Below are 17,396 nucleotides of genomic sequence, written 5' to 3'. Positions count from 1 at the left end.
TGATTATTGTGTCATGCATATAATAGTACGCCCAGCCCACATGGGCTTATAAGACACCAAACAATCAGAATGACTTGGCACCAGGACCAAAATACAACAGAAACCTATTTCAAAAACAGTCTATCTTGTTTCCTTTTGCAAGCTTTGGAAAGAACATTTTCGATTACAAAAACATCAAAATCAATGTTTTCCTCATCTGCCCGATAGAACATATCAGGCAGATGTTTAAATAACAAAACAATTGCCGAGTCAACTTTTGCAGACCGTGAGCTTTCTTGTAGGCAGTTGCTTTAAATTGGTCAAGTGATATTTCTAGTCCACACTGTACAGACAAACAAAATGTATTTCATGTAGGCTACTCTTCTGTCACCAGCAATGATGACATTATCAAGATCACTGCTGGTATGTACTATATCACTTCATTAGCAAATGAGAGGCACGTGATAGCCTAACCACATCAACAAGGGCCGTTGAATAGGAACACAAGGAGAACAACAAAGATAACCATCACCCAATCAGCGCTATCCTCCTCCTTTGTCTTAAAATAATATGTATTAAGGAAAGAGCAAAGCCCTTCACAATAGAATGATTTATAATGAAAATTATAGATGACATACACCAACGACCAAGGGGAGTCTACGGCATTACGACCATCACTGTGTAATGTACTGTCACATGTAATTGGCCTCTCAAAGTCATAAACGAATCAGACAAGTATCCCCCCGCACGACATGCACATGTGCCTCAGTACAAATCCACTTCCTGCTTCTATTTCTGAACATCTTGCGTATTGTGCACAATGAGGATTTTATTTCCTCTAGGCTTATGTATAAGAACCTATTCTGTAAGTATGTATAGTAGAGAGCTTGTACTCAAATATTTATTGCTTACTTCAAGCCAGGGATCGTTGAAAATGGCTGAAAATAGCAAACAAAGAATAAAAGTGGAGATTCAAAAGGAGACAAGCAAAGCACTGTACAAGCTAGCATGAGATGTAATTTATTATGTAATTAATAACACGGGACAGTTACGCTGAATGAAGCAAATTCTCTAAATAATGTTAACAAGCATCCCAAAACATTACCAAGAAACTGGCCATATTTTGTATGGAATTTATTTACAGACTCACAAAGTAGAATCTAATTTGCAATGGTACAAAAAAAAAAAATGGAGCGTGGGTCAAAGCACGAGTGGGCAAACTTTAGTGCTCATGGGCCACATCGGATTTTTAAAAAGGAGAGATCATTCATAGATGAGGGGTGTATATACACTGTATATATATATATACAGTACTATTCATAATTATTAATATTGTATTATTGAAATTAATCAAATTATAATAAACAAAATATTTAAACAAAAATGTAAAATTGGTTATTTTACTAATACAAAGTATTTTAAAATTGATTATTTAAAATATATCAATTGGCTAATTACTTAATTATGAAAGGATGGGTTCAGTACTCACACAGTGATGGTGTGAATTAAGATTGAATGGGCGCCTGTCTCTCTGTCTGCCCTACGACTGACTGGCAACAAATCCTGGGAGTAGTCTGCCTTTTCTCCCAAAGTCAGATAGGCTCTTGTGCCCTGCAACACTAAACAGGCTTAGTGGTGTAGAAAATGAATGGAAGAATTACAAATACCTATACTGAAATGTCAGTTATAACAATACACGTAGAGTGTTTTAAAATTTTTGAGTGGGTAAAATCTGGATTTTGTGATTGTTGATTGATGAAATGACAAAGGATTTTGACCATTCAGTTCTAACATTAGCGATAATGTTAATTAGTACTACCAAACTGCTTGTTGTCATCTCTGCCAGGCACTCAAATTACAAAATTAGTTAAGCTCAAACCTCCTAAAATAATGATTTCCACAACTTTAAGTTGGTGGTGGTGGGTGGTGAGGGGTGGGAGGGGGCAGTTGTGGAATCTTAATCATTTAATCTTCCTAACCAAACACAGCTTGTGGACAAGAAGGAGAGAGCATGGAGCTACAAAACCGCCACTCCGAGCAGCTTTTATTGTCCTGGCTGAGAGTTAAAGTGCCTTGGTCATGATGAAGTGGAGTGTGAAAAGGCTCATTCAACAGCTGATGAATCATTGAGGCATCAACACACACACACACACACACACACACACGCCCACGCACGCACACACACGCAAGCAAAGTTTCGCACACAGCTAAAAATGTGAGGCACACACATGGCGACATACACACAGTTTCCGCACATCATTTACCACTTAAGTCCACGATGAGGAGCCTTTTTCACCATTGTCCTTGAACATGCTTCACTTACTTTATTTTGAGCTAAAGTCTAAATACATTTATCTGAAAAATGACCAAATTAGTCCAAATGGAGCCACCTGAGTAAGAGGTTTATCCACTCACGCCCGTGCAAACACAAATTAATGTGAGGACATGGACAATCCTACAGAGCTTCAAATTCAAATTCAAAAATGAAAACACTGTAATATGCATGCCAGGACATTATTTGGCGATGTCACTTTGTCAAGGCTGCAGCGGTGGGTTTCACTGTGATAGAGTTGAGCAGGCCCAGACAGAACTATACACATAAGCACATGTCCTGCATTTTCAGTTTCAGTGTCAAGCCTCAAAAAACATGAATGTCCAAAACTCCAGTTTCTTTGTAAACAGTCCCTAAACGAATCTCTAATAGTTGCCATTGAGTAGTGCATTAACATACTGTACAAAATCTTCCTAATAGACAGTATCTCTTGTAAAACGGAAGAAAATATTCAATTGCGCTTCAGGTTTTGATAAGGATGTGGATATGGTGTAGTGCTTCACACTTTCTAATACCTACTGTGAAGTGGTAGGACAGGAAGAAACTATTCAATTTTGTTTCAGATCCTGATAAAATGATCCCAAATTTCTCTCTCACTTGAGTTGATGGTGCATCGTTAGTTGTGTAGTGGTTCACATGGTTGACTGCAATTGAATTTTAGAAGGGGTGGGACATAGAAGGAACTTTTCAATTTTAAGATGGTCTTGGTAACAGTCTGAATCTAGGATTTCCTTCACACTTAATATGACATTAGCCAATGGTAGTATAGTGTTTCATACATCTGTATTTTCTAATATATTTTGCGGAGTGAAGGAGCGTTGAAAATAAATACAGGTATTCAATTCAGTTTGATATCCTGATAAAGGTATAGAGCTAGGATTTTTTGTTGACTTTAGTTGATATGTACTGTGGTGGTTCACATATCTGACTAACATCTTTGTGAAATTGTGATATATGGAATAAACTATCATGTTCTATTGTGGATATTGATAAATGTGTGGACGCAGGGTTTGTTTTCTGCTAGTTGATATGGGCCGTTGGTAGCATTGTAGTTATCGCGGCTGTTTCGAATAGAAAATATTCATTTCTGTTTGCGTGTCTGTGTGGGTACAGGGTGAATTTTCGTTTTCGTATTGTAGTGTTTCACAATGAATTTTTGCATTCTCTTGCTGGTCTTGATATCTAAATATTAGTTTATATGGGCCATAGGTAGCTAGGTGTTCACATAGTTGAATTTTTAATGGCACATGTAATGAACCTTTTCAGTTGCAGATCTTGATAAAAGTATAGATAGATCCAGCATTTAGTTGATCTAGGCCATCGGTAGTATGGTTATTCGCATATCTGACAAATCCCACTTATTGTCCCATTCACAAGTGCTGGCGGTCGGTTCAAGGCCATGCCCTGATCCTGACCAGCATACTGTAAATGTTAGAATTTGACGGGTCTTTTTTGTTGACATTTCCCCCTATAGGCAAAATTCAGGTGTTTGCAGGAATTGGGTGTTGAAGAAAATCCAGATTTTGGGGGGCCTTTGCAGAGGTATAACATGCTTGCAAACTATAAATAAAAGGACAGGAAAAGACAGGAGTTTACATGCAACAACAAAAAAATGCGGGATTACTTACAGGTTCTTGGATTTTTTCTTCTTGGTGCCGTCGGGGCCAACCTCGCAGCTGCAGGAGGATCCGGAGCTGAGCTGAGGGGAGAGGAAGGAAAGCACACACTGCATCATCCGAGAACCTCTGCGCAGGAAGAAAGAGGGCCCCGGTAAAGACAGCTTCAATGCGCTTGGACGGGTAACACGTTGAAATAAATGATCAGTCCATCTATATGATCCTCGAGTGAATATCCCAACAGTCGGAAAAGTGTCAGTACTCTTGGCACAGTCTGCATGTGGCAGTTGGTGTTTGCAAACAGTGCAAGTCAAGACTGGGACAATCTGTGTGTGAGAGTGGACTGTTGATTCTGCTACACCCCTCCCCTCCTGTGCCTGAGGTTTGAAGTGATGTGCCAAGAAACCAGCCCCCCACCCATCAACATCCCTCCCAACACCAGCCCCTCGCCATCCCTCCTGGTTTCACGTTACACTTTACGCCTAGCCTGCATTCCGATTGGTTTGGAAGGAAAGGGGAAGTTGCTTCAGGGTGGGGAAGGGGTCAGTCACTGCTAATCTGATGACCTGAAACTGGCCCATTGTATGCGGGTGTGTGGTGGGCTCAACATAATGAGCCATTGTACTACAGGAACCTGAATGAGAGCCCCTGGCCACAGCTGGTGGAACACATTGTGTGTGTTATTGTGAGTTTCTTTTGCCATGTTTCGGGAATCTCCCCTCTTTGTATGTTTTTAGGCAGTAGTCCAACATTATTGTCGTTAACGGACCCCCTGCATGCTCAAATCTTGAGTCATTTGAGTTCAGTCGAAGATGACATGATTGCAGAGGTGGTATGATGACTAGCATAACAGATTTTCCTATACCGTTTCATTGGTTGTGCCAGTGTTGGGACGTTTCGTAGGATTCCCTCCTAAACACATGACCATATATGATTTTCGATTGGCTGCAGTTTGACTCCATGCTGACAACAGCTGTAATTCTCCATTAGCAGAGAAGATACTAACTTTTTACGGTTGCCTTTTAAGTCTATGAGCCCATTGATGGCCCAGCCCTATAGAACAACAAGCTAGCGGTGCCCAAATAAAAAGCAGCACACAGCTAAGCCACTTTGGACTTAAAAGGGGAAGTCAACACAAACATTTTTTTTCAAGAATATGTTCTGTGCAACCCCACTAGTTGAAACAGGGCATTCTGATAAATATTGCGTTTGTGGAATGAGAGTTAATCCACCCATTTGTAGCCATCTCTGGGGGTGGCCATTTTGTCTTCTGTCGACTGAAAATGACATTGCAACTGCTCACAATGACCAATCACGGCTCAGATTCAGAAAACAGGTCAGCCGTGATTGGTCGTTGTGAGCAGTTGCAATGTCATTTTCAGTCGACAGAATGGCCACCCCCAGAGAAGGCTAAAAGTGAGTGCATTTGGCTGCTGAATTTATATTCCACAACAAAATAACGCAAAATTAATCAGATTAATTCATCAGAATGCCGTGTTTCAACTAGTGGGCCTGCTGGGAACATATTCTTGAGAAAAATATGTATGGGTTGATTTCCTCTCTTGACTTCCGCTTTAAAGTATTAATTAATAGAATTCAGGAACATTATATTTTCTGCCAACAACTGCTCATGGCATCTTATTCAAAGGAGAGAAAAGTGAGTCTTTCGTTTTTTAGGAAATTAGCTCTGATCGAGAAACATCGGTGTCTATGTGAGTTTAAAAGCTTGCAGATGGGGAGACATCAGGAAGGTGTGCAGTGTTTTATCGGTATTTCAGGAATTAAGAATTGTGTAATTTTATATAAATGTATTAGTGCTGTTTTTGTTTGCGGTCCTAGTTATCAAATAATGACATTTTCATGCTCTGAGAAACTGCCGACAAGCAAGCCAATGCCCAAAACAACGTTTTGATCCCGTTATCAATTTATAAACTTATATTGTAAAGAGTTCATCCGGTAGGTAAGTAGCGGATGCATGGCCCGACAGGATGTCGGAGCAAATGGAGTGGGGGTGTTGACTGAAGCTCTAAAAACATTTTCAGACTCAAGTCACAGTTGACTGTGAGAATGGATGTTGAGGGAGCGTCTAAAAATAAGGACAAGCATTGACACGGCATATTTTTAGTTTGCTACAATTGACTACTAAATGTATTTTCCATTAGCTGGTTAAAATCAAATCAAAAGTTAATTGTTCCTATAGTTTAAATTAATGTATGGATTAAACATGCCTCAAAAGTCAAAATAAGCTTTAGCCTTTCAAACAGTTAAAATGCAGCTCATCGCAATATTGGAATATTGGAAAGGCTCTCGCAGCTCAGCACCGTACAAGCAGTACCATCCACTTCCAGTAGCCAGAGGTGCACATAAGTGGTATGCATGACCACTGAAAACTAAAAGTGCACCATATTCAAATAAGTCACTCTGCATTTGAGTAACATTTTTTTTGGGGGGGTGGAGTGGAGCAGTGAGAGGGCTTGAGTAGGGTTATGTCATTTGCCAAATACATGGTTAAACTATTAAAACTTTATAGTGAACGTCATGCATGCAATCATGACGATAGCTGAGCACGGAAGGCCATTGAAGAAGTGGTGGGATTCATGGGCGCAACTACAACCATCAAAACATGTCTTTGAGGGTTGGGTGATAAAACGATAAAGGTATATCAGATGCGGTTGATAGATTTATATAAATTGTACCCATGTTTTGACAGACAGTGGATAGCCAATGATATTGAGAGTTGCTCAATGCTGAACGAATCATGTGGCTGTAATTGAGCCACAGCAAGTTAGGTGAAGCACACAGCAAAGCCAGCCACTCGCAACCACTGACTGACCGTATATATAACATTATAGACCACGGGGTCCTCATTCTCCAGGCGCAGTGAATATTATTTCAAATAATTTGGGGGGTGACTTCCGCTTTAAGAGGAACTGCTTATATACATCAATTTTGACTGATCAGAAAAAAATTATCATGGGATAATTTGTTTCCATATCGCTCAGCCCTAAATTGTCTTTACGTAAAAGCTGTCCATGGGGCAAAAAAATAGTTGGCGACCAATACCTAAGAGCATAGGTGTCAAACTCAAGGCCTGGGGGCCAGATCTGGCCCACGACATCCTTTTATGTTGCCCGCAAAGGCAAATCATGCGTGTCCACTTCATGTTTTGATTGAATTGAAATTGTCCTTACTTAACAAAACTGAGAAATTTTTGTTACCAACCGCCCCCCCCCCCCCCCTTTGAAATAAATTGAAAAATAGTTTAAAAAAATTCTGGTTATGGATTTCAAATTTGTTGGGTAGTGATAATATAAGGCGATCATACATTTGTATGGGTTCACAGTCACAACGGCCCTCCGAGGGAAGCCGTAAGTACGATGTGGCCGGCGACACAAATGAGTCTGACACCCCTGCCCTAGAGAATTGCGCCAAATTAGCTGATTGCACGGTCCCACGGTATGTCTTAAAGTTCATCCAGTGAGGTTGGGAAATAAATAAGCACCGAGCAACACCCTCTGGTGCTACTTTGAGAACCACACCAAAATGATTATGTGCACCCCATCTTCAACACTTCCCCTCATTAGCGTCACGAGTGAGATGGAGCCTATCAATATTTTACACTGGTTTGAAATCAGTGCAATGCTTCTGTCGCGTCAAGTTGCTTTCCTGATCTAACAAGCTCGCACAGTTTCACTATTTCATATAACCCTACAAGATTAAGAAGTAGCTAAATCATTTTATGAACTACACAATTTCTAATATGGTATCAGGAGAACAAGGAGTGAGGATCCGAACAAGAGGGGAGCGGGGTGCAGTCGAGTCAGGTCAGCGCGTGTTCCACTGGCTGCCTGCATGCAAAGACGTAATGCTCTTTTGACACCGTACCGCTATGTTCCAGCTGGATGTGATCCAATGCGGATAAAAGCAAACAGGAATGTGTCAGTGGTGATGACCTCATTCCCTCTCTGTCTCATATCCAAAACACGCAATATTGTGTCTTATTATGTTGCCGCATTGCAAGTCCATGATGAGTCCAACTACAGGTTACTCGGCTGACCTCCACCAGGGAACCACTACTTTTCATCACTGTCTGATGACAACCAGACATGTCCAATTACGAAACTATGGTGTCATAGGCAATAATGGAATTTCAATGTCCACCATCATTAACCCTTACTACCCGAAAGCACAAATGTGTCAAATCCAAAAGCTAAGCAAAACGTGGTAGCACACATTAGCATTAGCCCACAGTGTTAGCATATAGGCTCTGAAGTTCAGAGGTGTTAGGTATATTTGGGGGCAGAGGGGGTTGTCGGTGTTTAGAAATGTGTCCGCTGGACCACATGTACACAGATCCACTTCAGGAATTGACAAATTAAATTTAATTTGGAAGTTATTAGATGAAGTGCTGCCTCCATGAGTGAAAATACAACCCATGCTTTTACTGTCTTTACAGCCGCTCAGTTTGGTCTTTGGACTCTGGGCTTTTTGAGCATATGTAGTCACTCGTGCCATTGCAGCCCCCAAGCTCTGCCCCCAAGTAGAGGGGCGCGGGGTGAGTATTTTTTATATAAAGTTTTAAACCTTTGAGAAATATTGTTTTTGTTCTCTTTTCAAAGAAAGTATTTTTCAAGAAAGTAAATCAATAAATACAATTCTGGGGAAAAAATCAGTTAGGAGTGGGCGATATGAGCTAAAAAAATTCTCAATATTAAAAAAAAAGAAAATCTAAAATTTTATGATATTCTACAAAAAATATATATTGTAAACCTGCACTTGCTTCACAGAACAATTACGGATAGAAAGTGTTTGTTAGCAACAGCTCATGTTTATATTTTAAATTGCGGCAAATATCCGCAAAACATAGTACAACAATATTCGGTGGCTAAATTCAACAATGACAAACTTCAAATTATGTCTCGACTATATATGATGTTTTTATTGAATTCTGTGACTATTTATGTGAATTTAATGTTTGCTGTTATTCCCTCATGACAGATATCATCACATTTTGAGCTGCAGTAAGTACTGGTCTACCGCTGGCAACTCAGAATGAGAAAAGGTGTTTATTACCGCAGTCAAAATGAAAACAATGCGTTTTGATTATATAGTGATTCCGTGACACCGTAGAATACAGGTATGTAATTTGTGGAGTCCTTAACACAGATGGTAAGAGAGATACGACGTCTAGCGCTGTTATTGCATATACGTTTGTAGTGACAACAATTTAAGCCACAATCTTCCGACATCTCCAAAATTTTCCTAGTGTTTTTTTTATTTTTTTTTATGGGGGAGATTTGTTTTAACTCTAGCTTTTATTTACTTATTTATTTATTCCTGTTGTAAAGCATCTTTGAGTGTTTTGAAAAGCGCTTTGAAAATAAAATGTATTATTATTATTATATATTTACAATGTGGACTACGAGCGTGTAAGATGACTGTTAAGAGATTATTGAACATCCTGACTAATTTAACATGCTCACATAATGTGATGCTGATGATGTAGTTAGTTATGTTTCACCAACGTTTTTTCTTGCTTTGACAATGGTACAGTGTGTTTGTTTGCTCAACTCGGCCGAGTTTTCTGAGGTGTGTATGTTTACTTAGCTTTTCTTTAGCATACTTGTGGAGTCAGTTTTCCTCGTAATTCATACGGTGCGTGGTGGAACAGCTTTGTAGGTGAATTGCTCTTCAGAGCGACCGTTTGGTCGACTGGTTAGCACATCCGCCTCACAGTTCAGAGGTCGTGGGTTCGATCCCGGCTCTGGCCTCCCTGTGTGGAGTTTGCATGTTCTCCCCGTGCCTGTGTGGGTTTTCTCCGGGTACTCCAGTTTCCTCCCGCATTCCAAAAACATGCATGGTAAGTTGATTGGACTCTCTAAATTGCCCCTAGGTGTGATTGTGATTGTGAGAGTGGATGTTTGTTTTTGTGTGCCCTGCGATTGGCTGGCAACCAATTCAGGGTGTCCCCCGCCTACTGCCCGAAGACAGCTGGGATAGGCTCCAGCACGCCCCGCGACCCTTGTGAGGATAAGCGGTATAGATAATGGATGGATGGATGAAAACAATACTACTGTTGTAGAAATATAAGGACTTCTGTGACTTCGGTAGCTGCAAGTCTGTTGATGTAGCCAGCCATATGTTTAGACTCTCAGCAAAGCATTGTGTTAAAGTTTAATTGAATATCTATAAAGACGCCTTAAATGTGCATGATTCTTTCAACTGGCACACCCAAATCAGACTCAGTTCAGTGAAAGCCTGCAAAACCTCCAATATAAGCGGTGGTCGTGATATCTTGGCCTAGTTACCTACATGCAAGGTTGATGTTTCAACAGCTCTTTTATTAAGATTGCGCAAAGTGTATCTAACGTTGTCATTGAGATACAATTCCACTATTGCAACAAACAGAAATGTTTAATAGACCAGATGAAAACATTTCACTATAAAGTACAAGTGAACAAAAGCACAGTACTTATTTATTGTTTGCAACTGTTTTGCTGCCATTTAAAGCAGCTTTCTATTCTCATTAAAAGCAACTCCAAACCAACAACTGAATTATTTTTCATTGTATTTTCATTTTCATTATATTTGAAAACCAAGTCAGCTTTACTGATTCCAAAATGTAAAAAAACAACAACTGACTTTAGAACAAGGTAGTTGATTTAATACTCTACCATGTACCAAAAAGTATGCCCCAAAAAGACATTTTGAAGAAATGAACCAATGTCATTTAATTTCCAAGTCTGGCCCCAGTGAAAAACAGATCCACTGCACAAACTCTGACCAGTGAAGCATATTAAAGTGTGAGTCTTTCCTAAAAATAGCCGCTGTGTGTTTGTGTGCATACGTGCTGATTTTTACAGTCCGCTCACATGCTCGTTTAGAGTGCGTCACAAAACCCAGAACCTGCCAAAGCTCATGCGACTGCTTAAAGGGGCCCCCCCAAGGCGCTTGTTGCAGATGTTGACACGCCGTTGGGTGTTGCGGAATAGCGCTGCAGATAACAGCTTGAACACATGCATACGCACACCTGGCTGTGAAAGAGTGTGAAACGTGTCTGTGTGGACAAATGCATAGCGAGTACGTGTGAAGCTCAACACGTTTTGTCAATTTGGGTTGTCGCTGAAAGCAATTGTGGAGTTAAAATGAGTGGTGCAAAAGAGTATGTCTTTGTAATTAATGAAGCGCGATTAATCACTTTTTAATGGAATAACAATGTTGACAGTGAGACATAACTCAAATAGCTTTGGGTTGAGGCTACTAACAACAAACACATTAGCGCCATTTTTGTAAGTGTAATTATGGGAATATGATAATATGATCACAAGGCTCTATTCAAGTTGGCTATATTTAAGCTTTTAGAGGACTATTGTCAACTCAAGCACATTAAACATCTTAAAAACATATGTCATGCGCATTCCAGAACCCTGGAAATGCTAAAATACCCTTAGCCAAAGCTAACAGAGCAACGGTTTGATATAAAGTTCTATTTGTAAAAATAACATACGTACCTAAAATGTTGCAACGTAGGCTATAGCAGTTTTTTAAGTGTGAGTTTTCCATCTGTCTATTTTTAATAGCATTTGGCCTCATTATGGTCACAGGTGAGCTGCCTAGTGAGATTCAATAACAAGGAAATACATCCAAGTGTATTTATTCTTCAGTTTAACTCAGTTCTTGAGGCAGACTAGCCTTGCTCATATTAAAAGTAAAACTGTTGAATGTGAGCTGTGGTATTGCTGCATGTTTTGCATGAAGGTGATAACGCAGCCTTGCAGTGCTTCGGTGATAAGCTAAAGCCTCTTTCACACTGGCCATCAAAGCTGGCCTTTTCCCATCTTTTCCCCGGCTCGCTGTCTTATGTGTGATGTGTCATACTGATGCAGAATGGGCTGGTTGAATTTGACCCGGGAATCGTCAGAGCTGGGCACTCGACCCTTTTTTGCCGGTCCGTCCTCCGTTCGCAACCTGCGTATCCTTCCGGCCTTGTCCCTCCGTACTTATTCATAAAAAATTTGAAGCGGTTCTGTCCTTACATCCTCCCCGACCCAGCAAAAAGAAAAAAAAAAGCGGCCGTGCATCACGGCGTGGGAGAGATGCTAATGACAGAGGTTTATTTAAAGCTTATTAGCTGGCTAAGAAGTGATCAAGTCGAGAGCTGTAATGGAACTTCTTTATTTAACAGCAGTCATTATATGTCAATGCAGTGGACGTGAAAGAGGTCAGTCTCTGAACGGATGGGCAGAGACGCTTCTATTGGTCAGCCCTTCGGGTTTCTGATTGGCTTGCTGGTTTCCCCTCCGCTTCCGGAGAGCCAGCTGGAGCACTGACATCATCAGTTTGTGTGTGGAGAAACAAATCGCGCAGGAGCAGTTTCGGTGCTGCTACATGTGAATGTTCAATTGAATCTAGCGTCGCGATTCAATTGAAATCAATGTAGTTAGGCGAGGTTGCGGGACGGGGCGGGGGCCGACAATGTTTATGAATATGGCCGGGGGATTGCGGCCGGAAGGGTACCCAGGTCAAGGGTGGAGGTTCGCGGCCGGACGGGCAAAAAATGGTCAAGTGCCCAGCTCTGCGAATGAGCAAGCATCCATGATGACAATGAAAGAATTTTAACATCTGTAGTCAAGTCAATCGCTATAGTACACTGTATGCAGGTGGCGCATGGACAAACCACCAAGCAGAAATTTAAATACTATATCCCCTCTAAGTCTTAACTGCACAATTTGCAGACCAGCTTGCTCACGAACCTTTGAGCCAGTGGACTAAACAATGCCGGACAGAAGCTAAGATGAAGGTCAATGAGGTTTGCCTACAAAACTGGGCCAAATTATATCTGGCACAACAAAAACATTCTTCTGTTGTTGCTTGCAACAACAAAGGCAATCAAAGAACAATATTTTAGACGGCACTCAGGGAAACATTCTTGACCCAGTCAAGCCAAAACAATCTAAAAGAGTCGAGACGTGGAGGAATGACTGTCCATGTTTCCTTCTAACACATTGTCAAACCTCCTCTTTCTTCCTACTCTTTCATTCTTCTTACATTTGACAAAAAAAAAGTTGGCACCAAAGGACACAAACAAATGTTTTTGCTCCAAAAATGTCAGAATCATGACATTGTGTCAACACAACATACTGCATAACATGTTAATTCATAGAAGCTCAATGAAAATTTGCTATTTTCAAATTACTGTTTGACAATTTTTAAAAGGATTTAGTAGTCATGTTTGTGTGATTGAGGACCCAAATGCAGGAAGGCAGGAGAAGCAAGGGGTACTGAAGAAAATATTTATTAACAAAAACAAGGACAAACAAATCTTGAAAAGTCCAAAACGCAAAGTAGCAAAGAAACACTAAGAAACAAAACAACCTGACAGCAACAATGATCCGACAAGAACAGAACAAAAACCAGCAACTTACACGCAAGCATACTGACAAGACAACGAGAAACACCTGGACGAGACGCACAAGGTAGGAGGGAGCTGATTGGCAAACACAAGGGGGTGGAATGCACACAGGTGGACACAATCATTGGCGAGACAGACACAGAAATACTGAGAAAACAAAACTAAAAAAGCCCAAACATAACATTTAGTAGGCCAAAATAAAAGTTGCATTCGTTTCCCAGCATCACATTCCGCAAACACTGCACCGTGCCATAAAAACCTAAAGAAAATTCAAAGCACAGTTAAAGCATCAATAATAATTATAATAACAAGAACAAGAAAAAGAAGAAAAAAACATTTGTAGGACTGGAGCAAATTGCTTTCAAATCTATCATTAATGAAAACCTTTTATATAACTGTAAAAATGCAAAAGTATATATATACACATATATATATATATAGACATATATATATATATATATATATATATATATATATATATATATATATATATATATATATAGACATATATATATATATATATATATATATATATAGACATATATATATATAGACATATATATATATATATATATATATGTCTATATATATATATATATATACATGTACACGCAAAATTGTGTTACTTCACATTTATCGTTTCTGTCATTGTGGTCAATAGATCCTGCTGGGGAAAAGGTATTTAAAAAACGTGACTCCTCGTAAGTGCAAAATATTATTTTTCTCATATGCTGAGGTTTTGAAACTTTATAGTGGACCTGTTGCGTAACCGGCACACGGATCGCAAACCTAAGCAAACAAATGAATGCAGTTAGCGTGTTTGGATGATCATATCGGCCTCGATAAGATCTTCCTGGTGGATCTTGGCTCGAGGTAAGGAAAAGTTCTCTCTCTGTGAGGCCTTTTTACGACTCAGAAAATACAAACTAAAAGTCATTATGTAAACAAGGAGACACGTCCACCTCAAATATTTTCAGGCTTGACAGTGCACTCCCGGTGTGTTTGATTGCATAATCACCTTTCATTGTCTTTGCCACAGGAAATGTTTGGGCAACTATTCCAAATAAAGGGAAAATTAGGGGTAAAATAAACCATTGAGCCCCGGCAAGTATAGGGACACACAAACATACACGCACAGCCAGGGGCAAAACCATATTTATCTGAGAAGAAACCTGGTGACCCATAGACAGGATACTGACTCATTCCATGGTCAAGCCACGTAATGAACACACAAACAAAAGGTGCATTGTCTGCAAATTTCAGTACAGTATGCACGTTTGCGTGTGTTTGAGTGTGTGTGTATGTCTCCTGTTATTCAGGGCCGCTCAGGAGATGGCTGCTTCCTGCGTGTCACAGGATGCTAGACGCTTGTGCGTCACTTCTCCGAGCTCCTTAAACAAGTGATCAGGTTACCTGCTCCAGTCCCGGAACTGACTGCTGCCATAAAGTCCCGTAAAGTATTACAGGCGATTTGTAGGACTTACGCTAACTTTTGCGGGAATTTTAAGACACGCCAGTGGTGCTATGCAACCGTTCCATCCATCCAGCCATCCAAGCATCCATCTATTCATTTTCTATAGCATTTGTTCTCATTAGGTTCACTCCATTCCAGGTCTGAGATACAGGTTAGGGTTCAAATCTTGGATCAGGCCCCCCTGTGTGAAGTCTGCATGTTCTTCCTATGCCGGTGTGGGTTCCTTTCAGATACTGTAGCTTCCTCAACATCAGACAATGGGTGGCTAGTGACCTCAACAACAATTCCAACTGATTGGGTCATCATACATGGACTGTTATTACAAATAGGAGGCACATAGAAAAGGTACTACGTGCGTTGTAGCGTCATCGGTGGGATAAATAAAGGGTCAAAAATGTTGTGAGGATGCTTTTGGCTACTTCCAAACAAACACTCAACACAAACTAGGCGCTGGAACCTTGGAAAAGCCGATACTTTTCTGAGAAACGAACGGGGATCAGACGTAAGGCATTAAACGGGGAATGTTGTGAACCACAGACGGGCCACTAATGCACCTGCTCTGGTAAAGGCTTCCACTGGATGTAAACAACTCGTAGCGGTCACGGAACTTCAGCACGTTTAGTGTTTAGAGTTGTATCTACAAGTCTTGTAAAATCTATTATATAATCCAACACTGGTGTCACGGTCGATAATTTGTTAGCACATCCGCGTCACAGTTCTGAGGTTGCGGATTTGAATCCAGACTGTGGCCTTCCTTATGAGGTTTACATATTATCTCATTCATTAATTAATTAATTCCAAACACATGCTGATAGATTAACTGAAGACTCTAAATCAGGGGTCAACAAACTTTTTTGAAGCTGAGAGCTACTTCTTGGCTACTGATTAGTGTGAAAGGCTACCAGTTTTATACACACTTCGGAAATAATGAATTTTCTCAAATTACGTTTAATTATAATAATATTGTTGTTAGAGCTGGGCTCTATAAATAATCAGCTAACTTGGCTAAGTAGTGCACAATAATTGTCAACACAAAAATTTCTGCCTCAAAAAGGGAAGCGGGGCGATTACCTGAGAAATCTATGGAATAATTGCTAGGATAATAAAGTCTAAAAAAATTATAAGTGCCAGCCCTATTATTATTAATAATTAATGGCATTCGTTTAGCCCTGTGACTGGCTGGTGACCAGTTTAGGGTGTAGTCCGCCTTTCACCCAAAATCAGCTGGGATAGGCCCTAGCACCGCCCACAACCCTGTACAGGATAAGCGGTGTTGAAGATGACACAGATGACATTCATTTATGTCTGCGATAGCCCCCCAACCAATTCAGGGTGTACCCCGCCTACTGCCCAAAAACTGCTGAGAGAGCCTCCAGCACCCCAGCGACTCACGTGAGGATAAGTGATTCAGATAAAGCATGGATTCATTCATGTGAAGACACTGATCTTATTAATAATTTCTGACAATAATTGGGAAACTGATAAATATCAATATGCAACACTTTTTCCTATAAATCTCTTCCATTGTTTACATTTTCAAATGATTACTTGTCTAATATTCCTAGAAAATCACAATGCCCCATCACTGGTGAGCTATTTTTGGAACAGGCCCACGTTGGTGACCCCCACTCTCAATTAAGCATAGGTGTAAATATGAGTGTGAAAGGGTGTTAAGTCTATTTGTTCCACAACATGCTAAAACGGCCACCAGACGCTTCCTGACGAGGTCCGATGTTACGACATCGGTGTTCGCTACATCAATCAGACGTCGGATTGGTCTATCTCGGCCTTTATATGTGTTTTGATTTCCAACAACATTTTGTGTTGTACAGTTTCCAACCAAATTCTAACGTTTGTTCCAGTGAATTCTTAACTCTTCACTGTACCATTTCAGACTGAATAATATTTGTATAATTTTCAAAAACCGTTTGTGCTGTACAATTTCCGACCTAATTTTTGTTTGTCAACTTTCCGAATGATTCTCGTGTTTTACCATTTCTGATTAAAAGTGTACAATTTCCGACAAGAATTCTAAGAATTGCAACAGTATAATTGTATTGTATAGGTTGCAACTTTCCTGTGCTGCAAAATTTCTGACTGAATTATTGCGCTTGTAAAAATTCTGATGAAATTATGCTGGTCATTTGATTTCTGACGAAAAGCATGTGTCGTATGACTTCCAACCAAAGTCTTCTGCTTGGACGATTTTCCACAAATTCTTGTGTGACACAATCCATCCATCCATTTTCGATACCGCTTTTCCTCACAAGGGTCGCGGGGCTTGCTGGAGCCTATCCCAGCTGTCTTCGGGCAATAGGCGGGGGACACCCTGAATTGGTTGCCAACCAATCGCAGGGCACACAGAGACAAACAACCGCACTCACAATCACATCTAGGGGCAATTTAGAGAGTCCAATCAACTTACCATGCATGTTTTTGGAATGTGGGAGGAAACCGGAGTGCCCGGAGAAAACCCACGCAGGCACGGGGAGAACATGCAAACTCCACACAGGGAGGCCGGAGCCGGGATCGAACCCACGACCTCTGAACTGTGAGGCGGACGTGCTAACCAGTCGACCACCG

General features: G+C 40.5%; 1 protein-coding gene across 6 annotated transcripts in view; it reads right to left on the bottom strand.

Annotated features, from left to right (window-relative positions):
- Window positions 1-17,396, bottom strand: part of rgs3a (regulator of G protein signaling 3a) — a 133,539-nt gene that overhangs the window by 12,932 nt on the left and 103,211 nt on the right. For all 6 annotated transcript variants that reach the window (XM_086054458.1, XM_086054459.1, XM_086054455.1 and 3 more), the window contains one exon: window positions 3,940-4,010. In XM_086054458.1, the coding sequence (XP_085910584.1) occupies window positions 3,940-4,010 (71 nt within the window). The remainder of the gene's footprint in view (window positions 1-3,939; window positions 4,011-17,396) is intronic.

The sequence above is a fragment of the Filicampus tigris genome, chromosome 15 (assembly GCF_054856515.1).
Source record: "Filicampus tigris isolate MCC_2025a chromosome 15, RoL_Ftig_1.0, whole genome shotgun sequence".
NCBI lineage: Eukaryota > Metazoa > Chordata > Actinopteri > Syngnathiformes > Syngnathidae > Filicampus > Filicampus tigris.
Note: the sequence above shows the minus strand (reverse complement) of the source record. Positions and strands in the feature narration are given on the sequence as shown.